This window comes from Hydra viridissima, unplaced genomic scaffold, assembly GCF_058129835.1.
Source record: "Hydra viridissima isolate aposymbiotic clone 2 unplaced genomic scaffold, HvirCarnegie_v1 scaffold_12, whole genome shotgun sequence".
NCBI lineage: Eukaryota > Metazoa > Cnidaria > Hydrozoa > Anthoathecata > Hydridae > Hydra > Hydra viridissima.
Window position 1 is genome coordinate 8,121,021 of NW_028324311.1, and position 23,391 is coordinate 8,144,411.

The following is a 23,391-nucleotide window of genomic DNA, read 5'->3' on the forward strand; positions in this document are numbered from 1 at the left end:
CCTGATGACGACACTAGCACCTGGTGACGACACCAGCAAGAAGAACCTTATTTCACCTGATAATTAAAAAATAGTATCTGCAATATGGAAAAATATTTTTAAATATATAATAAATCTCCGTTTTATATAATTTTATATAATTTTATATATTCGTATAACATTTGTATATATCATTAAAGCTATAAACATCAAGTCAACAAAAATAAAAATATAAAATAAAAAATATGAACAACTTTTAACATCTCTTTTTAAGTATTGAAAATAAATTAGGAATTCATAAATATAACTCTCTCATTTTCACTATAAACAAGCTGTGTATATATTTAAAACACGTTAAAAAAATATGACAAAAAAAAAACAACAAAAAAACAACAAAAAAACAAATTCATTAACATTGTAAAATATCAGAAATTTTGATTACTTTCAAATTGCATGTTGCAATTTTAATAGTACTAAATGAACCCACAACTTAATGAAAATATTTAAACGCTAAAGAGCGAAAACATTTTTTAAAAAACAAAAAGTTTTAACCAACAGTTTATATTGCAACAATCTGCATTTAAATTTTCTTATCTTCGTGAAACGACATCCATAGCTCATTGAAATGCAGATCGTATGAGCTAAGAAATAAAAATAACGTCACTCAGTAAAACTAACTAAAGGAATCACAGGAAGAATAATTCGCACTTAAGCAGCACGTGACGCTTTTAAAATGTCTGTTAACGTCGTAACTATGTAATTTACAAACATTAAAAAAAAAACAACCTTTTATTGGCGTTGAGCCGCTCGATTTGCTTCTGCTTTTGTCTGACAATATCCTTAAGATCGTTTAGCTCATTTTCGTAAGTTTTCCGAAGTTTACAAAACTCTTCCTCTTGCTCTCGTAATCTTTAAGACGAAAATTTTATAGATGAAACTTCTCACGTTTACAATTAAAAGTTACGTTTTAACAAAAATAATGGGTGGCCATTTAATGGGCAGTATTTTTAACGAGTCAGTCAGTATTTTTTTATTTTTATTTTTCAGTATTTTATTGAGATGGTCAGTATTTTAACTAAATGGTCAGTATTATATATTAACTGTCAGTTAACTAATTTAGTTAACAGTTTTTAATTAAATGGTCAGTAATTTAACCAAGTGGTCAGTTATTTAATTAAGGGCCTGTTTATATGGACAAGAGCTAGCCCGTTTGCCGAGCTAGCCCAGAAAACGAGCCAGTTTTAAAATTGCGTTTATATGAATTTTTTGCCAAAAAAATAAAAAATATTTTCGAGGTCAGCCTGGCTTTTTCTAGCAGGGCTGGCCTCTTTATCGGTAAAATAATAACTTTAAAGATGGCGGCTTGCAAAAAAAAAACAAAAAAAACATTGCATTTTAACAATATGTTTAACTGATATTTTAACACAAATAATGCTTCTTAAAAGCCTAATTGTATTATATAAGCTTCACAAATTTAAATTTGATAATTTTTTTAAAATTATTATTTTACGAAAACGATCACAATCACTTCAAAAGATGAAACAAGCAGGAGAGAGGCGTCTTAAAAGAAAAAATTGTAGTTGTTGGTTTAAAACTGGCAGAACTGATTTATGATGGCATAATATAATAACTAGTGTAGCTCCCATTGATGTATGGAAAACAAATTTTAGGCTTTCACGGTTTCTTTTCATAAATTTGGTTTCAGAGTTAAGGCCTTATTTATCTCCTAACTCTTTTTCGCCTAACTCTATAGCTCTATCAACAGATAAAAAAGTAGCTATTACTTTATATTACTTAAAAGATACTGGATTTTTGGTAAATTTATAAAAGCAAAACAATTAAAATTTTAAGTACACGGAAGTTGCCAGTTTTATTATTAAATTTATTATTTTACGCGAAAGCTTTCAAATTTAAAAAATGTAAGAATTTGTACGCATGCGTACAAATTTATATAAGAATTAAACCAGCCCGTTTGCTGAGATCTCGGCAAAAAACAGTGAGTTAAAATATTGATAACGTCGATATCTCGGCAAACGGGTTGGCTTGGCAAACGAGCCAGCCCGCTTTCCATATAAACAGGCCCTAAAATGATTTGTATTTTAAGTAAAATGATCTGTATTTTAAATTAAGTGATCTGTATTTTAAACTAATATTTAATGATCTGTAACTTAGGACCTGTTTATATGGAAAGCGGGCTGGCTCGGCAAACGAGCCAGCCCGTTTACCGAGATATCGATGTCATCAATATTTTAACTTAATTTTATTTTGCGTTTATATGAATAAACGAGCTAGCCCGGATGGCGAGATCTCACCGTTTTTTGCCGAGATCTCGGCAAACGAGCTGGTTAATTTCTTACATAAATTTGTACGCATGCGTATAAACTCTTAAATTTTTTAAATTTGAATGCTTCCGCGTAAAATATTAAATTTAATAATAAAACTGACAACTTCCGTGTACTTAAAATTTATATAAATCCAGTATCTTTTAGGTAATATAGATCCAGTATCTTTTAAAGATCCAGTATCTTTTAGGTAATATAAAGTAATAGCTACTTTTTTTATCTGCTGATAGAGCTCTAGAGTTAGGCTAAAAAGGGTCAGAAGATAAATAGAGGCTTAACTCTGAAACCAAATTCATGAAAATAACTCGTGAAAGGCTAAAATTTGTTTTCCATATATCAATGGGAGCTACACCAGTTATTATATTATACCACCATAAATCAGTTCTGCCAGTTTTAAACCAGCAACTACAATTTTTTCTTTTAAGGCGCCTCTCTCTTGCTTGTTTCATCTTTTGAAGTGATTGTGATCGTTTTCGTAAAAGAATAATATTTAAAAAATTATCAAATTTAAATTTGTAAAACTTATATAACACAATTAGGCTTTTATGAAGCATTATTTGTGTTGTAATACCAGTTAAACATATTGTTAAAATGCAATGTTTTTTTTTTTGTCGCTAGCCGCCATCTTTAAAGTTACTATCTTACCGATAAAGAGGCCAGCCCTGCTAGAAAAAGCCAGGCTGACCTTGATATCATTTTTTATTTTTTTGGCAAAAAATTCATATAAACGCAATTTTAAAACTGGCTCGTTTTCTGGGCTAGCTCGGCAAACGGGCTAGCTCTTGTCCATATAAATAGGCCCTTAAATAAAATGATCTGTAATTTAACTAAAGTATTATGAACTTTGACCAAAGTAATTAGATAAAATTTGCAAATAAGACTACCATTTCTGAGTACTGAACAAAGAAAGTTTAAAAAAAATTTATTCCAGAATACAAGTCTTCTAGTGAAGAAGAAATTGAGACAATAGAAGAGCAAGCATCATTGAAATCAAGGAAACAGAAACGAAAACGTGAATGGATAAGATGTGAAACATACCCAAATAAGAAAGATGCAATTGCAGGTAAACAGTTTTTAAGTCATCAGACAGCTAGGTCTCAGACAGTTAGGTCCCTAGAAGTTAGGTCAACAAACTTTTAGGCCTAAGAGCCATTTAGGTCTACAAACATATAGATTGATTGCACATTTGGAGAGAGAAGAGAGAGAGAGAGGAGATGCGTTTTGCTCTCTCCCCTCTTTCCTCTCTCCTCTAACTATCTCTCTTTTCCTTTTCTTCTCTTTCACTCTCTTTCTTCCTCCTCTTCTTTTTATTTACTTTTTCTCAAATATTTTTTCAGCGATAACAGCAGAAGATCAATGGAGTTATCATTATTCCAATTACACTAATGATGGAAAAAAATCATACTATAGATGTAAAGCCATTCAAAGACGCAAAGAGCAATGTGATGCTGCAGTTTATTTGATTCAGCAAGTGACAATGTAATCATTTGATGCTGCAGTTTATTTGACAGTAACAACATGTCCAAAGAAGCCATCCCTACTTTTTTAAAGACTGAAATCAACAAAATGTGTGACTTGCTTATGAAACCAAAAAGAATTTTAAGAACCCTTGTAGATAATGGCCACCAAATCCAAATGAAACAACTTTAAAACTATATAACTGCTTACAAAAACAAAAAATATGGTAGTACATCAATTTCTCTTGGTGAATTACAACAATGGTGCATAGACAATGATAATGTTCCAAACAGTGAGGATGAACCTTTCATAGGAAACTACATAATAGTTCACTCTAATGGTTCAGATGTCGAAGAGGAAAATGATGATGTCGAAGACAATTCGAAATTTCGAATTTTTGTATCAACAAAAAGATTCTTATGTCAAGTTTCAGGAAAAGATAAATTACATGTTGATGCTACGTACAAATTAAATTGGCAAGGGTTTCCTGTGTTACTTGTTGGGACCACTGATATGGATTCCCATTTTCATGTATTTGGAATGGCCATGTTTTCCAATGAAAAAACTGCAGATTTCAAGTTTATATTTGAAAGCATTTCTTATGGTTTGGCAAAAATCAACCAGGGAGGGTATGAACCTGAAGTATTAATCTCAGATGGTGCTGATTCAATTCGAAATGCATTTTCTGATGTTTTTGGCAAAAAGGATATGGTGATGTGTTGAGCGCATATGCGTCGGAATGTTAATAAAAAGGCTGAGGCAATGGTGAACAAATCCCATCAAGATGAACTTATTGAGGATATAGACACATTGCAAAAAGGTCAGAATAAAGAGATCTTTAAGAAAGCTTCAGGTTTGTTTTTGAAAAAATGGAAAACCCTTGAACCAGAATTTTCTAGGTACTTTGAAGCAGAATGGTTGAATTCTCATCAAACTTGGTATGAAGGCTTTAGACATTTCACAAAAAGTACTAATAATGCTCTTAAATCATTTAATAGAGTGGTGAAAAATGAAGATAACTTAAGGGAAAGGCATCCATTCTCAAGATTTAAAGAGGTTGCATTAGAGATGGTTGCAAAATGGTCAAATGAATATTCAACAAACATAAAAAAATACAGCCAAGAACCAACAATTACACTAAATTTGTGGACAAAAGGTTATCAGTGGGCCAAGACCAATAAATCAATTTCATCTAAGCAAATAGGTGAATCAACTGAATATTATTTACCTGCAAATGATGAAATAAAAACTACTCAGACAGAAATAGATTTCATTAAAGAAATGAAATTGAAGACTTTTGACCAATTTAAACAAAAAGCTTTTAATGTCTGGACCTTAACTATGATTAAGAATGAAGAAAATTGGTCACATAATGTATGTAGTTGTCCAGATTTCTTTAAGAAATTCATGTGCAAACATATTGTTGGTTTTGTAATTCGAATGAAGTATTGTAAACCCCCACTGGCTGCAAAAGATGTTCCTATTGGTGAAAAAAGAAAACGTGGGAGACCAAAAAAAGCTACTAAAGCATTACTAAGAGACTGATCACATTTTCATATTGTAAAATATTTGGAGATCAAATATTTTTTAAAAGTGTATAAATAAAGCTTTTACTAACCAACTTCTGTTTTTACTGACCAATTTTAATACTTATACTTAATTTTAATACTTATACTGACCAATTTTAATATTTATACTTACCAATTTTAATTTTTATACTAACAAAACTTAAGTGAAATACTGACCATTTGTTTAAAATACTGACCCAAAGTTATATATATACTGACCAAAAAATACTGAATATTTATTTCAAAAAATACTGACTGATTCATCACAAATACTGACCAAAAAATTTGTACTCAAAAATAATTTGATTCTTTTATAACAGAGCATAAAAAATTATTAAAAAATTCTCTGACAATTGACTTCCAATAATAATAATCACCTTTTATTTTTTTGGTGCAATTTTTGTCTAGCCTGGAGTTTGCTGAACTATAAAAGCGTAAATAACTACAGAAATATTTAAAATATTCATAATACTACTTCATAATTACATTATGATGCAGAATGGGATGATGATTTCTGTTCCCATTCCTGAATAAAGGAAATATACATAAAATTTAAACAAATTTTCCACATATTCTTTGTATTTCTTTGGAAAATAGTAATACATTATATAACTAAAGTATTTATATATTTTTTAATTGTACTTTTAAAGATATTTTGGTGACAAATTGCTGCTTAAATAAACTATTGCAAGAAATAGAATTTAAAAAATTCCAGTTAAACAAAATGATCTTTTAGCATCAGCATGATGGACAAATTGTCAAAAGAGAGTTATAAAGAATTTATAAACCATAAGATTGTCTGTTAAAAGCTTCAAATAAATTAAATTCTTTATGTTGAGTTATTGCAATGAACTTTAATGTTTTTTTTTCTTTTCCCTTTTTGATAAACAGATGGCTCATTTGTATCAACATTATCAACTTTTCTTGCTACTTTGTCATTATTCATTATTTTTGCTAAATTTATCATTCTTTTCATAATTCTTAATTTTTTGTTAAATAATTTTGTTGAACATCATTCATATATGATTATATAAATTAAAATTTATGCATAAAAAAGTTGATGTAATCTCTTCTTTAAATCATTTTTCAAAACCTGAGACAATTAGTTCAACACTTTTTTTCACTAAATTTTCATTTTAAGTTCATCATCAAAAAGTTACTTTATAAAATCTAAATCCACAAGAGATTTAGCAACTACTTTTTTAATTTTAATAAATCTTTGAACCGTGGCCAACATTGAATTCCAAAGTGTTTTTGGATCCAAATTTAGTACAAGCTCCAACTTTTTAAAACAATGATCAATCTTTTAATGTTCTAAAGTTTTTTCAGGTGATCTTTTAAAAGCTACAACAATTTTTCTAATCAAAATCTTGTTCACAAAGATTAAGATCTTGCTATTCAATATGGTGGAATAACATGGAATGTCGTTCATATACCAGAGAGTAATTATGAGCTATCATCTTTTTACAGTGCTATGCAAAAACAAATAGAGATAAATGGTCATTATAATAGTACTAACAATCAATACCATATAAGCATATCAGCAAATCAAAGTATATTAAAATCTATACTAATGTTGGAAAATAGCTATGAAATTTTCATCAGTTTTAGACGTAAATAATATTAAGTACACACAAACTTACCAAGAATTTCAAAAAACTGTTAGTATTCTAATAGTAAACAGTATTCAAATTCACATGGATATCATTTCAGGATCTAATATTGATGGCTCAACATCAAATGTTTTTTATCTCAAAAATTTCATTAAAGTCATTATCAAGATCTTTTTCATTGGTAATTTGATTGTTATTATCATACTATTGTCATACATCTACTATTGTTAATTGAATTGCATCAGCAAATCAAAATTGATATTGAGCAGAATAATTATCGCACATTTTTCCCATTACAGAAACATAATCATTTGTACATCAGTGGATGGCTTTATATTACACAAGTCTACTTTTTTAGCAACTAGTAAATCAAGACAATCATTCCATTTATACAATTCTCTCATTCTTTCTATTTCAAGATTAACAAATCCTCCATTGAAATGAAGATTTATATTCATAATTCTTCAACCATGTTTTAAATATTCTAAACCTACACTTCAACTTGAATCCATTTTTTTTGTTTCAAGTTCTTTTTTTTTCAACTTTTTCTTTGTAATAATCATATATAATTTCATAACAACTGTTCAATAAGGTAACTTTTTTCTCAAAGTAATTCACAAAATTGATAAGATTTTATCAATCCTTTTATAGATAATCCATCTAAAGCTGAAAAATTTAATTCAATGATAAATTCTTTATCATAAAATCTAAATTTAATTGAATACAATTTTTTTATATTTGATAGTTCATCTCCACATTCCTGTTGCAAAATAATATTATGAATTTTTTCTAAATGTCTTTTATGTTAAAAATGGCTCCAAACCAATAGAACCATAGAAACCAAAGAAGTTCATTTTGCAAAAGGACATTAACATTTATTTTCTTCTTTTAAAGTTGTTAAAAAAAATTCAAATCAAAATTCAAAAAAATTTAACAAAAATATTTGAGTGACTTCTGATGTGCCTAAAAAAACTAAAGTTTCAAAAAATTTCCCCCGGAAACACCCTCTTTGTAGACCTACAGGTCAAATACAAATGCCTTAAACCTTTTCTAATCAGATTCAATGTCAATAAAATGAATTCTTGATAACTTTTTTTAATCTACTAAAAGAATTTGATTGACTTCTTTTTCATTTAAAATCATTAAACAGTAAAAATAAAATCTGAAGTGATAAAAAAAATTGTATTCCTCACCTTAAAAAGATGCTGTAACTTTTTTAATTCCTTGTTTTCTTGATGACAGATAAGTGTTTCATTTTTTTTCTCATTTAAAACAAGTTCATCTCGTTCTTTTTTAACATTTTCTGCCTAAAAACTTTTATTGTGCATTAAGTAAAACTTCTCAAAACAAATTAACAACAACAACAACAACAACAACAACAACAACAATAATGATAATTGAGGAAATAGATGGAGTATTAATAAAGACCATTTTAAGAGTTTATTTAGATTTTGAGGGCTTACATTTATTGCTGTTTCTGCAAATTTGTTAACATCTAATCTACATTTCATTTAGATTTTATTTCTTTCTTCTTAAACCTAGGTTGTGTTTATAATACCACAATGATAGACTTAAAATAAAAATAAACGATTTTATTAGCGTCAAAGGAAACAAATGGTATTACATAATTTTAATAATATTACCACTTTTATAACTTGCGAAAGGATTTTTTTTGTATAAAGATCTTTTTTCTTTAATACTTCAATTTCTTTTTTGTAATGATTGAGTTGCTTTTTCTGCTTTCTAGCGTAAGAAAAAAAATTTCAAACAAATACTGCTTTTTTACACTTCATTTGAATTAAATATTTAACTATTAACAATTTACATACACTGATAATTGGCAATTTTGAACAAACTACGTCATCTTAAATAATTTAACTAATAAATCTTTTCTTTAACGAAGGATTTTTTAAGTTCATACTCAAAATGAATTCAATTATAGAAAATAATTTAAGTAGGATGATTTTTACAGTTAAGTTATCATTTGGATTTGTAGCTGTCCAGTAAACTAAAGCATAATCCAGAATAGTTTAACAATATACAATATATTTTTAAAAAATAATTTTATTTAACATCAATCCTGCTTTTGCTTAATTTTCAGCATGAAGATTTAAACTATGGATTCTTAAGTATTATGATTATAAATTTTTAAAAAGTTAGAGAAATCATAACTCTAACAATACATACTAAAAACTTCAAAACAATAACTTCAACTAAAGGTGAACTATTGGTGGATTTCATAATTCAACTTTATGTTAATGTTTTCATTGACTCTTTTTTACTTTAAAGAAATTCTTTTCTTTGAGTCAATTTGAAGCTGTGATTGATGCTGAGGGAGGACATATTGAATAAAAATTCTTAACACTTTTTAAATAAATTTTGTTTAGCTTCAAGCTTTTATTCTATATAAATATTTGTCAAAAAACAAGCATTAAATAAAATTTGTGGTTGCCTACAGTAAATTTAACAAATAATAAAACCTGGCAATTTTCTCAATAAACTTCATCTGAGAAGAAAAATGAAGATTTTCAGCGCATAGTTCTAAAAAAAAAATTGTAAACAATTCTCTTGGATTTCGCTTCTATAATTTTCTTTGTAAATTTTTGTAAAAGCCTTTTTTTGTATAAATACAAATATTATTTTAAAGAAGAAACAAAAAGAGAAATATAAGAACAGAACATTGTACCACTGTTTTGTACAGCTAAAGTAACTCTTTCCTTATTTGAAGCCTAAAATAAACACACACTTCAATAAGTTAATTTTACTATCACAAGCATTTAACAAACTTTGAGGAAAAAATATAATTCAAAAATTTACCTTAAAGGTTTTAAATAATCAAAACATAGTAAAAATAAAAAATTGACAATTCTTCTAGAAAGTCCTTCAATACTGCAAACTGATTTACTATAAAATCATTTTGTTCTTGAAACTGCAACTTACTGTAAGTTTTAGACACAAATCATCAACTTTTGTGAGAAGCTTGTTTATTTCATTTTGGTGCTCACTGGAAGTAAAAAGTATTTTCAACATCAATCAACCTTAACAATCAAAATTTCTTTTTAGTATAAATTACTATTAAGATTTTCAATAAAAAAGTACATTTTTATTGATTTGATGTTTTTGCATTTTAAATGATTAAAATCAAAGTTTATTTTAATTAACTGTAAAAATAAAAAAACTGTAAGGAAATTATTTTAAGAAAAACTTACTTTTTCAAACCTTCAACAACTTTATTATGATCAGTAAGAGCTATCATACTATCTTGACTTCTTTGAATCTGTTCTTTTTGAGATTTTATTAGAGAACAATCATTTTTCAGTTCAAACAACTCTTGCTCTGCATGCTTCTTTCCTTTACTTACTTCATTCAGTTGGTTTTCTAATTTGTTAACTAAAATATTTTGGATAATCAAAGAGAACAAAAATTCACACTGAGAATTTATTGTTACAAAGTTGATAAAACTTTAAACATAAATATTTCAAAATTTAAAATTGATAATACATTAAACTTTTAAATTAATAATATCTTAAAATTCAAAATTAACAATACTTTAAACTTTAAAATTAATAACTTAACAAAATGAAAACATCTTAAAAATCTGAAATACTTTTCTGAGAGTGCTCATTGGTTAATTTACAGATAGTTTCTTTATAGAGCTGCATCTGCTTTGTACAAACTTCATTTTCCTCAAGAACAACTTTTGCTTGCCGCTTTAATAAATTCCTAAGGGAATTACAATAAATACTTCTTTATAATTATGTAGCAGTTTCACATGACTTTAAACAATTATTAAAAAAATGTATAAACTATTTACAACTAGGATTGTTCATGCCATATAATTAAGGAGCTTAGTTTTAAATTACAATTGATTTAAAATTAATTATGGAGAAGGGGGAATGTAGGAAAAGAGTTTAGAAAATGAATATGTATAATTACATAGGGGGCAGATGGGTGTCAAATGTAAGGAGAGTGTTGACAAAATATGTTAACCAACTCTTCAGATCGTCAACAAGGAGATTAAATTATGTTAACAATTCAACTGTAAGATTACTTAAGCAAAAAAAAAAAAGAAAAAAAACTGTAGGGATTTCAAAATGTTAGTAGAATTACCATTTTTCTTTAGGTATCATGTTATCTTTCATTTCTTCTAGAGAAACCTAAAAAAATTGAACTCGTACATTGAATATATATTCAACAAATGCAAACATAAGGTAAAATATTATTCAACCTATTGAGAAGTTACTGATCAAACAATCCAGATATTTCATTTAAATAACCATTATTAAACTCAAAGACAATTTTATGTTAACAAGAAACACATAAAGACATGGTCTGCCTGATAAGATAGAATGAGTAATGTTTATCAAGATTTTAAAAGTCTGTTTAAAAAAAAAACTTTTCCAGAAAAATTTTAAGAAATATTTTACGCAATAAAAGCTTTCATTTTGTTTCAATATTTATGGAGGACTAAACTTTTAACCATAAAAAAAAATTTTTAAGATAGTTATTTCCTTTTTTATAAAATTTTCTTTAAATTTAATATAAGAAACAATAAAGATAACTTTTCATGCCAAAACAATATTTAAGCAGTGAACCAAAAATATCCAATTCAAAAAATTAACGGAGCAAATAAAAATGAGCAAACTTATCCTGTAAAAAAAAATGGTTATTAGAGATGTTTTTCCAAACAAAAGTATATAGAAAAGTAGCATCAAAGTTTTATGCCAAATTCAGCTTGTCGAATAGTAAAGAAATTTTGAACAGAACGAAGAATAAGAAAAATTTTGGAATACCAAGAATAACTTGTTCCCTGATCTAAGAAAATGTTGTAAATTTGAATTCTGAACTGCCTTTGAATTAAAGTAAAATGCAGTGTTAACATAACAAAATGAAGCCTGTTGATTTATTAACAAAAGAAGTAGTAAAGAAATGATTGTTTTCTGTGAAGAATGGAAAAACACTAGTTGAGTTTACTATTTAAAGATAACATGAATCAAAGGATGCACAGAGACACAATTAATGAAAATATGTTGCCTTAAATGAGTAACCAAAAATGCTTAGAAGATGGATCTTCCAGCAAGACGAAAGATCAATATTAGATCTTGAAACATACGGAAGAATTGGTAGAAAAAAAATTAATTTAAAAAAAGATAGTAACCTTTGTAATAAACAAATTTGTAAAAGAACAGGAACTCATTTTCAATAAGAAGTTAAGTGTGAACTTCTTACAGCAAATGATCAATTAATGATATTATGTTGATCTGGGGTCGATAACATCTTAAAATATCTCAGAAAAACTGGATCTACTCTTCCAAAGGTAATAACCACTCTGAATCAAAAAACTAGAACACCAAATCTTATTAAGAACACTTAAGAAAAAATCAGGACGAACCCTGAGTTGAGCATAAAAAATTAGCAACAAATGTTAGCTATGGTACGGTGCAAACCATATTGCAAGATCTAAAACTTACAGCATTTAAAAAGACCAAAGCTCAACTGCTGTCATAAACCAACAAAGTAAAATGGTTGAGTAGAGCGAATCTTCTTTTAGATAAGCTCAAGGAAGAAACACAACCTCCAGTGGTATGGACAGATGAGAAACTATTTACAGTGCAAGCAATACACAATAATCAGAACAATCAAATTTACACACAAGAAAAAAAAAGACATCCCAGTGAATGAGTGAGTAGCTTATCAGCTTCAAAAAGCTGCAGCATCTATAATGGTTTGGGCAGGTGTAATCTCAACAGATGAAAAAAAGCCCCTTATCTTTTTTGAAGAGGAAGTAAAAACAAACCATTATGCTTACTTGAAATTGTTAAAAGAGCAGTAGATGTTTTGGATTGATAGGACGTTTAAAGAGGTTGGTATCAATCTCTAACAAGGTGGAGCCATAACTCATACTGTAAACGTTATTCAAGATTGGTGCAAAGACAATATGTCAGGATTATGGGAAAAGAATTTTTGGCCTCCCTCTAAACCAGATTTAAATCCAACTGATTTTGCTATTTGGAGTATTTTGGAAAGCAATTCTTGTCCATCTTCTCACCAGAATATAACATTAATAAAAGCTAAGTTAAGGTATTGCTGGGACAAAATTTCACCAGAAACTTTCTGTACTTCATGTAATCAAGTTTTAAGAGATTAGGGCAAGTGGTAAAAACTAAAGGAGGTAACATCAGAAAATAAACTGTGATTTATATTTTTATAGATATGTACTTTATTTATGCAAAAAATTAAATCACGTTTCCTTACTTTTGCAAAGTTATTTTAATTAAAATTTGTCTATACTTGGTCTGATTTCTTAGTTACTATTGAATTCTCTTTGCGACTATAATACTTTTTTGTCATAAAAATTTTTTTTGAGTTCAAAAGCTTTCTATTTTGAGAACAATACTTTTAAACACTGATAAAGTCAAAAATATCAATAAATGAAAGAAATTGTATGATTGTGTTACATGAAGAGGATTATAATCAAGTGAAAATAACTAAAACTGTGAATTGTTCCCAATCCTTGATTCAAAAAATAATTCAGAAATATATTGAAACTGGTGATGTAGTAGATGAAAAGAAATCTTATTATCCCAAAAAGTTAATCCCACATGACAAACAGCTTTTAAAAGTATCACCACTAAAAAACCATAAAAAAGTAAGTGCAGAACTTGGTCAAGACTTCAGAAAAGCTACCAGAACTATAGTACATCCATGTACTGTGTAGCAATCTTTGTTAAGATCTTGCTTAAGGGGCTATGTGGCTATCAAAAAACCTTTATTATAAAAAGGCAATAAAAAAGATTAAAATTTGGAAAACAATTTATTGAGTGGCAAAAAAGGTATTGTTTACAGACAATTCAAATTTTCAGCTATTTGGGAGAAATAGATACCAGTGTGGTGAAGTGAAGAAAAAGAGAATCATTAATGGAACTTTATATAACAATGACAGTGAAACATAGTGGAATAAATAAACAAGCTTGGAGATGTATTTAAATTAAAGGAGTAGGGGATATTGTTAGAATACAAGAAAAGCTTACAAGAGAAAAATACAAAAATATTTTACAATTAGACAACTAATAATTGGATATAATTTTATCCTACAACAGGATAATGATCAAAAACACACTTGTAATTTAGTAAAAAAGTATTTGCCAAATCTAGAAGCAAAGTGGGTATGTCAAATAATGTCTTGGCCTCTTTAGAGCCCAGATCTGAAAATTATAGAATATGGACAACAACAAAGATGGAAAGGTTGCCAAGGGACTTAAATGAGCTTTGGAACATTCTACAAGAGGAATGGTACAATATCCTCTACACTTTTATTGAAAATCTTCATAATAATATAAGTGAAAGTTATTACAAACAAAGGTGTTCACACTAAATATTTGTAAAACCATTATCTACAGTAAGAAATTTCAACATTTTTAACCAATACTATTTATGATAAAACTTAATAAAAATGTATATCTACTTTTAATTTAATATTAACTTTTTACCATCTTGTCCTGAATTTATCAAAAATCTCCTAGGTACTACTTTCTTTTTCAGTAATGTATGTGGGTTGATATATAAATAAAATCTGTGTATGTTAAACATAATTTAGGAAATACCTTTAGTGCATTGATGGCATTTTCCTTTTCTTGCAGTTGCTGATCAAAACTTACTAACAATCCAGATATATACCTGATATTTATCTGAAAATAATACCTGATATTTATCTGAAAAGAATTAGCTTTACACAAAAATAGAAGTTTTCTTAAATTGTAACTAATATTTTTTAAAAAAGAATCTTTTTTTTTTTTAGTTTAATGGAGTTAACAAATATTTATGTTTTATTGCTAAGCTGGCTGTTTATTCACATAAACCATGATAATAAGTATAACTTTTTTTAAAAAAAAATTGTATAAAAATCATGTAGCTAACATATGGATCTTCAGTGACAACAGATCCTTCTGTTGCTTTGACTTTAGTTATTTCTTGATTTAACCTCATTACAACAATTCTTAGTGCTTCATTTTCATTTTTTAAGATTTTGTTTTGTTGTTGTAAATGCTTGATGTAATCCTGACCTGCAAATTAAATAAACAAATAACAATCAAATTTTACACAACCAACACTATATATTTAAATAGGAATTTTTAAAAATAATTATAAATTCAGAACACTGAAACTGTAAAACTCATTTCAAACAACAATATCAATAAGACTCAAAATAAACCACAGACATTTAGATAGTCCAGAAAGATTGTTAGATATACCATTGCTGGGCTCAGAGTTATGATTTCTCACTGTATTATTTAATCTTTCCAAATACTAAAAAAAAAATGAAACCAATTTATTTTCTTTTTTTTTTTTTTATTTGTAACATAACTTTAGGCCTCAAAAGTCTTTTAAAACTTATATCAAAAAATCTATTAGTCTACCTGATTCAATTTACCAACTACATTTTTAATTTCATCAAAATTACCACCATTAAATAGCTCTAGGTAGATAAAAATAAAATCATCATGAGATAAAAAAATTTTAATACTAAAGTTTAGGAATAAGACTAATAATAAACTTTTATATTTACCTTTTTTTATTAAAGAATTTAATGCATCAAATATTTGTTGTAATTTCTCATTAAGCTCCATTTGCTTCACACAAGTTTCTCTTTTATCAGTGGCAGTGGATTTTTTATTTTTAATCATTTTTGTTCCATTATTTGTTCCATCTTTTGATATATTTTGTTTACTGGACATATGAAGATATTCTTCAGGTAAGGTATAATTTGTTTGAACTTGTAATTTACTTTGAGAATGTGAACTTTGAGAATGTGAACTTAAATGACTGCTAAAGAGTTTTGGTTGAAATACCAAATTCTTTTTAACACTTTTTGAGGAGGATTTGTCTTCTCTTACAATCTTCTGATTTGCATATTGACTCTCTACTGAATCATTCCAATCATTCATTAAAGAAGTGTTTTGCATAGTCTCTTGCATTTGATTACAAGGAGTATCATATTCTTTGAAGTCTAGCAGTTTTAACTGCATAGAGCTTTTAGATGAATTTTCAATGAACTCCTTCTCAACTTTCTTTTGCTGAACAAACTTATTATATGAGCTGCTCTTATTAAAAGATGAACTTAAACTGTTTTTATTTTTATTTTTTTTTTTAACCCCACGCTTTGATAAATCACTTCTATCTTCACTTTCTTCCATTAACTTTAGGGTTTGTGTGGGAATGGATTGATCAAGAGTGCAACCACGAAATGTAAGTATATTATCTTCAGTGACATTATCTTGTGAGGAAAATGAATTAGGATCTGATAATGCACAAGTAGTGACAGGTTGCAAAGGAATACTATTGTGTTTGGTTTTTTCTGCACCAAAAACATTGTTTGAACTGCAACTAACAATATTATCTCCAGTACAACTATTTGGAGTAGAAGAGGAAAATGCTTTGCAATTTTCTTGATAAGTTTCTTTTCCAAAAAAAGAATGTACACCACCATACTCAGCTATTCCTTCTATTTCACTAACAGTTGTTATATCTTCATTATCAGAGCCTTCATTAGGTCCACACTAAATTTAAAAAATATATTTAAACCTCACTGCAAAAAATATTCCTATAATTGATCATGATGCATCATAAAATGAAGTTTTATGAACAAAGTATTACAACTCATCATTAAAGCACACATAACCTCTGTTAGATTTTACACAATTGTGCTTCAAAGATACTTAAAAATTTTCAGTAACCTGCACAATACCTTCATGAACCTTGAAAAATGCATAATACCTTTTTTACCTTTAACACTGTTGCATATAAACTTTCTGATTTGCTTGCAAAAACATTAACAGAATTATTTGAAGGTTGGGCTGATATGTGCATAGCTGGAACAGCTGGATTAATTACAACTTTTGAAGAATGTTTTTGTGTATCATTTAAAGAATCTAGACACATCTCAGGATCATTTTTGGTATAAAATATCTCCCCAATAAACAGCTGCAAAACCTTTGTAACAGATCCTATAGCAATTGTTAAAGAGGAAGGTGAGGAACGTAGGTTGATATTTTTGGCACTTGGAATAGCTATTACCAATGCAACTGATGGAAGTAAGGAAGAATCAATATGACACTAAAATACATAAATAAATAAATATTAATAATAATAACAATAATAATATATCAATGCTGAAGCAGAGATAATGTAACCCTGAAGAACCTATCAAAATGTTAGTAACTACATTTGAACGATAAAATAGCCTTAAATGAGTTTAATGATATTGCATTAGTAACTTCGGTTTTTAAGGTATTCCACAATTTTGCAGCTCTGTTTGTAAAAAAATTAAATCTTGCTGGACAATTTTTTTACTAGTTCAATCTTCAATTTATGCCCTTGCCTATGTGTATGAATCTTAGGTTTATCAATAACTGGAAATGTAAAATTTGACAATTGAATTTTCTAATACCCATGAACAATTTTATACATTTGGATTAAGTCTCCATGCTGTTGTCTTATATACAAACTGGTTAAATTCAAATACTTAAGGCGGCCTTCATACCATAAATTATTTAATTCTGAAGGGATTTTAATTACTTTGCATTGAATTCTTTCCAGCCTTTTTATGTCTCCTGTCAGATAGGGACACCATATTACACTTGCATATTCTAAATGTGGTCGTATATATGATTTATACAAAATTTCTATCATTTCTATGTTTATTATAAATGCTATAGCTTTTTATAAAACTTTCTTTCTATTAAATTATAAATGCTATAGCTTTTTATAAAACTTTCTTTCTATTAAATTGTGTATGCATGTATTAAATTGTGTATGCTACATGCATACACAATTTAATAACATTTCATATTAAAACCCCTTTAACTTTTATATATTTATATCTCATAAATAGAAATCTAGGACTAATATGATTACATAGAGTATTATTAATCAAACCAGCAATCTCAACTCTTTATAAACTATATGTGTGTGTGTATATGTGTATAGACACACACACACACACACACACACACACACACACACACACACACACACACACACACACACACACACACACACACACACACACACACACACACACACACACACACACACACACATGGGTGATTCTCCAGAAAGGTAGCAATATACTGTCACCACTAGTTTTTTCTTTCAAGTTAATACTATTTTTATTTTTAACGTGTACAAATAATAAATTTACAGCTCATACAATGTTAAACTAATCTAACCCAATCCAAAATAGTATTTTCAGTGAATAAATTATGTTCCACAGACTGTGACAAGTCTCGCCCGTGGAATGTCACCACCCAGAGCTTTTGCTAATCCCAAGTAGTTTAATCTTTGATAGAAGTACTTTACTTTTTTTTAATGCATAATAAATAATTAAAAATACATCAAAATTACAGTTGACATATTATTTTCCTCAAAACATATTTTCAAAGTAACTTTTATGTGATTGAAGCTTGTGTCACCAGCTCAAGTGTCACGTCTATAGATAGAGTTGTTAACATAAAAAAAAAGCTGTAGGATGAAGCAGTAGTGCTCTCTGTTGCTGCCCTAGCTGAAATATCAGACATTTTTATTAATGAGTAAAATTGAAGGAAGGTTTGGTGGAGTTGTTTAGTGTTAATAAGCGTTGAAGCTTTAAAAGTTGAATATGTTAGTGTGAGTGTGTCACATCTGTGGTAAACATTTATAGAGTATATAAATTTATGTTTTTATAAGCAATAATTTTAATTACTGGCTATTACTTGGACATGTTTACTCCAAGAGGAACAGAGTCCTAGCCTCAAAACATAGCACCCCTTTAAGGCTTTTTCCTTTAATCTGTCACGTCTGTGGATGTCACATCTGTGGAATACAGGAAGCAACAGATGTGACACCAGTGGAACAGGTGTGACAACAAATAACAATTTTACTTGTATATGGATTTTTTAATGTCTACTTATACTATTTTTAATACTTTAAAACTTTGCTCATTTAGCCAATTAATTATTAGATTACAAAGATGGGAAAGATAGAAAAAACTAAATATGAGAAAGGCGAGGGAGAAGATAAAAGCTGAAAACCCAGAAAAGTATGAAGAACAAAAACAAAAAGACAGAGAAAGAAAAAAAGCAACACAGAAGAAAATTCATGAACATTCAGAAAGGGATAAAAGATCAGTAAGAAAAGGTTGGAAGGAAAGGACCAAAAGAAGTTGAGAAATGAAAAAGAAAAGACAACAACTAATTGAATATTTGTCAACATCACCTGAAAGTCCAATTGTAAATATTCCTATCGACAATGAACTAGACTTCAATGTACTTCCTGGTCCCAGTCAAGAATCTAGTTCCAGAAATAGCAGCAGGCTAAAAATTTGTAGAAAGTATAGAGATGGGTTAAAGAAAAAAATCCAAAAATTAGAAGAAAAAAACAAATTGTTAAAGCAAAGAGGTGATAAATACAAACAAAAATTCTACAGACTGCAGTCTGCAAAAGATAATACTCCTCGAAAGGTGGATAAAAAAATGATTAGTGGTACAAAATGCTCAAAGGAAGTAAAGAAAAGCTTGCTTTTTAGCGAAGTGTTAAAGACACAAATACAATCAAATTTTTCTACTGAGAGATGTATTAACACCAAAAAAGGCTTTTGCCAGGGTATTAAGCAGAAAGATAATAAAGAAGTACAGACTTCAAAGAAGCCTTAACAATCTTACTTCTAGATATATCTTACCACGCAATCCATACCATACACATCAACTCTCAAATATACTGAAACAACAAAAACTTAAGATGGAAGTACAAAACTTTTTAGAAAAAGATAGTTCTAGTAGGCTTACTGCTGGGAAAAAAGAAACAATAACAAGAAACAAACTGAAAAAACAGAAAAGACTATTGAATGATACAATGTTAAATTTATATAATGACTTTAAACAAACAAACGAGTTCAATTCAACATCTTATAGCACATTTTGTAAATTGAGACCCTTTTGGGTAGTTCAACCAGAGTTCCGTAAATGAGATACTTGTCTTTGTATTGACCATGAGAATTTTGCTTTGGTTCTTGAAAAGTTGTATACTTTAAAGATGTCGTCATATAAATATCCCAATGACTTGCTAAAAAGTATAACATGTGATGGCGAGCTGAGAGAATTGTGCCTAGAAAGAAAATGTTGAGTATGCTGTTTAAACAAAAAAAATAGTTTGTAAAGAATTTGAGAATGAACAAGCAACTTTTCCCCATTGGTCTAAAAAAAATAGCTGAAGTTTTGGTAAAAGGTAAAATGAAGACATGTTTCAAAACTGTAAAAGAAGAGTTAACATTAACTAAAAAACAGCTGTTTTTACATTTTATTAATAGCTTGTTGGAAAAGTTTATGAGGCATGTATGCAATATAAAACACCAGTACAAAGCTACATCAGAAATAAAAAATAACTTGGGGCCTAGGGATATTTTCATTTATTGTGATTTTTCAGAAAATTACATTTGCAAATACTCAAAAGAAATTCAATCGCTCCATTTTGGTGGATCGAGAAACCAAGTGTCAATCCATACAGTTGTGGCGTACTATTACAGTATTTCTGAAAACAAAATAAAGACCAAATCTTACTGTACATTTTCAGATAACAGGCAACACGACTTTGTTGGGATCTGTGCACATTTAAAGCCTGTTATTAATGACTTGAAAGAAAAGCTGCCTATCATTAAAACAGTTCATTTTCTTAGCGATAGTACTTCTCAACAGTACCGAAACAAGTCCATGTTCTATTTGCTAGGTACTTTTTTTCAATAAGAGTTTGGAGCTGAAACAATGAGATGGCATTTCACAGAAAAGAGGCACAGAAAAGGTGCCCGTGATATAATATGGGGATGTATCAAAAGAACGGCAGACAGAATAATAAGACAAGGGAAAGATATTCCTGATATTAATTGTTTGGTTGAAGAAATAAAAAAAAAGTGTCCCAGTATAACCATCTATACTATTAAAAAAACAGATTTCAATCTCTATGAGAAATGTGTACCCAAAAACCTAACAACTTTCAAGGGGACTTTACAAGTTCATGAGGTGTTTGGAGTTCCACTAAAAAAGAAACGTTGTATATGAGAAGGCTGACATGCACTGAATGTGACAATGGTACAAAATCCAATCACTATAGTATTGGAGAAGTACTAATCACTACTGAATCTTTGACAGATCTTCATCCTTGTATCCTTTTAATGTATAAATTTAAATTGGCTCATATTGAATACTGCAAACTTTTGCATTGTTCTAGGTACTTAGCCATCAAGAATGTTTGAACATTAACATTTAGTTTTTCAGCGAGCCTTGTATTTTCATAAAATATTGAAATAAGTTGTGCATCAAAAACCTTACTTAACTATTATTTAATTTTGTAATTTTTTTTTATAAATAATTTTATTTGCTTCTGTTTTTAGAAATTCCTTAAATACTTTACCAGGCCAACGATCCTTGAAAAGGAAGAAAGTACTTGCTGAAGGAACAGTATCCGAAGGTTTGGCGCAAGAAAACCAAGGCCCAAGTAAATGTAAAAAGAAAAAGACAAGACTAAGTTATCACAGTGTTTATGGCAATAGTGAGGAGGACAGCCAGTCTATTAAAATGAATGACTTTGTGATTGTGAAGTTTCAAACTTCCAAACAAATCGTCAAATACTATGTTGGGTTAATTCAAGCCTTAGTTGCAGATAGAAATGAGTTTGTCATAAATTTTTTGAGAAGATCTGGCTAGGAATTTTTCATGTTTCCGGAGAAAGATGACATCTCTGTCATTGATAAAGGCGATGTAGTGCTTATATTGTGCCAGCCAAACCTCAACAACAGGGGGCAATACAGTTTTCTACAAAATTTGCCATTCAAAAACATTTGCTAATTTATGTACTAATAACACTTAAAAAAATTTTAAAAACTTGTACCATATACTATTTTATGTTAGCTAATAAAAACTATTGATTACAGATGATTATTATTTTTGAAAATTACTTGAACAACACTTATAGCTGTTACAGCATAAGTGATATTACTCTTAATGTCACGTCTGTGGTAAAGTTGTCACATCTGTGGATTAGGCTATAAATTTTGAATTTTTTTTTAGTAAACTGACATTTAACGAGTTGTGTGGATACTTTCAAATGATTACATATACTCAAAGCTATAACCACAAAAAATTTGGTTAAAAAAGTTTTATATTTAACTTTTTATCAACTATTGAAAATGTTACTTTTCAGGAGAATGACCCATATATATATATATATATATATATATATATATATATATATATATATATATATATATATATATATATATGCTTAAATTATACGGAGCATATTTATGTGTAAGAAAAGGTATTTTAACTTAATGTTACTTACAGACTTGGGGAAAATACTTTTGAAAAAATACAATACAAAAATTGTATTACTATTTAAAATTCAAAAATGCATTTTTGAATTTTAAATAGTAATACAAAATACAAATGTATTTCAAAATACTTTTGCTCAAACAGTGGTTTATCTCCTTCAATAAGTGTATACACCCTACTGTGAAAAAAAAATTATTCAGTATACCATATGTAACAGTGCTATAACAGAACTATTCATATATAGATTAACAGGTTTTCAGTACCATGGTATTGTATGTCTTAGACTAAGCTAGAACGTTTTGGTAAATATGAGACTTTATATAGTAACACAAAATGGCTCATGCTAAACATTATGAGCTGCAGTGTAATGAATAGCCTAACTGTCTAGAGTACTACAAAGAACTAGCCAATACTGATTTGTTATAAAAAAAATCTTCTTGACACAAACAGTTCATATTAGCACTAAAAAAACCATTTTTCAGCTGAAAGGAGAAATGCATTTTGTATTTTGAATGTTCAAAATACAAATACTTCTCAAAAAAAGTATTTCAAATAAATTACAAAATACTTTCCAAAAAACATAAAGATTAAAACGCCTAAATAAAAAAGATGGTTTTGAACCATTATATGCTATTTTGAACTTTAGACAGAAAATCCCATTTTTTGGGCCCATGTTCTCTGTTATAGATTTTAATTGTACCTTTTTCTAAATAATTCCAGTTACAGTGGAAGATATTGGCTGAAAGTTGATAGGTACCACTGATTAAAATTTAGTGGAAATCTGAGGGGGTGGGTGAAATGACTGTCAAAATTTTACATGGAATTTCCCAAGCGCAACACATACTGGAGTTAAGTCATTTTAGTCAAGTTTGAATTTATCATTAATTTAAAGAAAAACACCCTAACTCATTCATAAAATATAACTGCAAAATCCTACGTATTGCTGTCTCCATGAATAAATAATCAATTTTTTCTTTTTGTTTTTTCTTTTTGTAGTCTTGGAGTTTTTATTTGCTTCTTTGGCCGCCATTATGTGTAGTCCAATTTATCGAGAAAGGAAACATTATTCTCA

General features: G+C 28.5%; 1 protein-coding gene across 20 annotated transcripts; it reads right to left on the minus strand.

Moving 5' to 3' along the window:
- Positions 1 to 170: 170 nt before the first annotated feature.
- On the minus strand, positions 171 to 23,391 carry LOC145194167 (uncharacterized). 20 transcript variants are annotated; one of them, XM_090069634.1, is made up of 18 exons: positions 23,020 to 23,214; positions 16,735 to 17,073; positions 15,527 to 16,517; positions 15,378 to 15,436; positions 15,180 to 15,267; positions 14,878 to 15,023; positions 14,565 to 14,672; positions 11,071 to 11,117; positions 10,568 to 10,683; positions 10,170 to 10,350; positions 9,901 to 9,964; positions 9,647 to 9,689; positions 9,441 to 9,501; positions 8,604 to 8,703; positions 8,154 to 8,267; positions 5,725 to 5,771; positions 766 to 888; positions 171 to 620 (listed from the first exon to the last, which is right to left on the minus strand). In XM_090069634.1, the coding sequence occupies exons 2-18, from the start codon at positions 16,897 to 16,899 to the stop codon at positions 560 to 562; spliced, it is 2,514 nt and encodes an 837-aa protein (XP_089925760.1). In that variant the 5' UTR covers positions 16,900 to 17,073; positions 23,020 to 23,214; the 3' UTR covers positions 171 to 559. The 20 variants fall into 20 exon arrangements, 14 of the variants coding, with proteins under 14 accessions (XP_089925760.1, XP_089925762.1, XP_089925761.1 ...); XM_090069636.1 differs by having other exon boundaries at positions 177 to 620; positions 15,213 to 15,267; positions 23,020 to 23,212; XM_090069635.1 differs by having other exon boundaries at positions 179 to 620; positions 16,744 to 17,073; positions 23,020 to 23,212.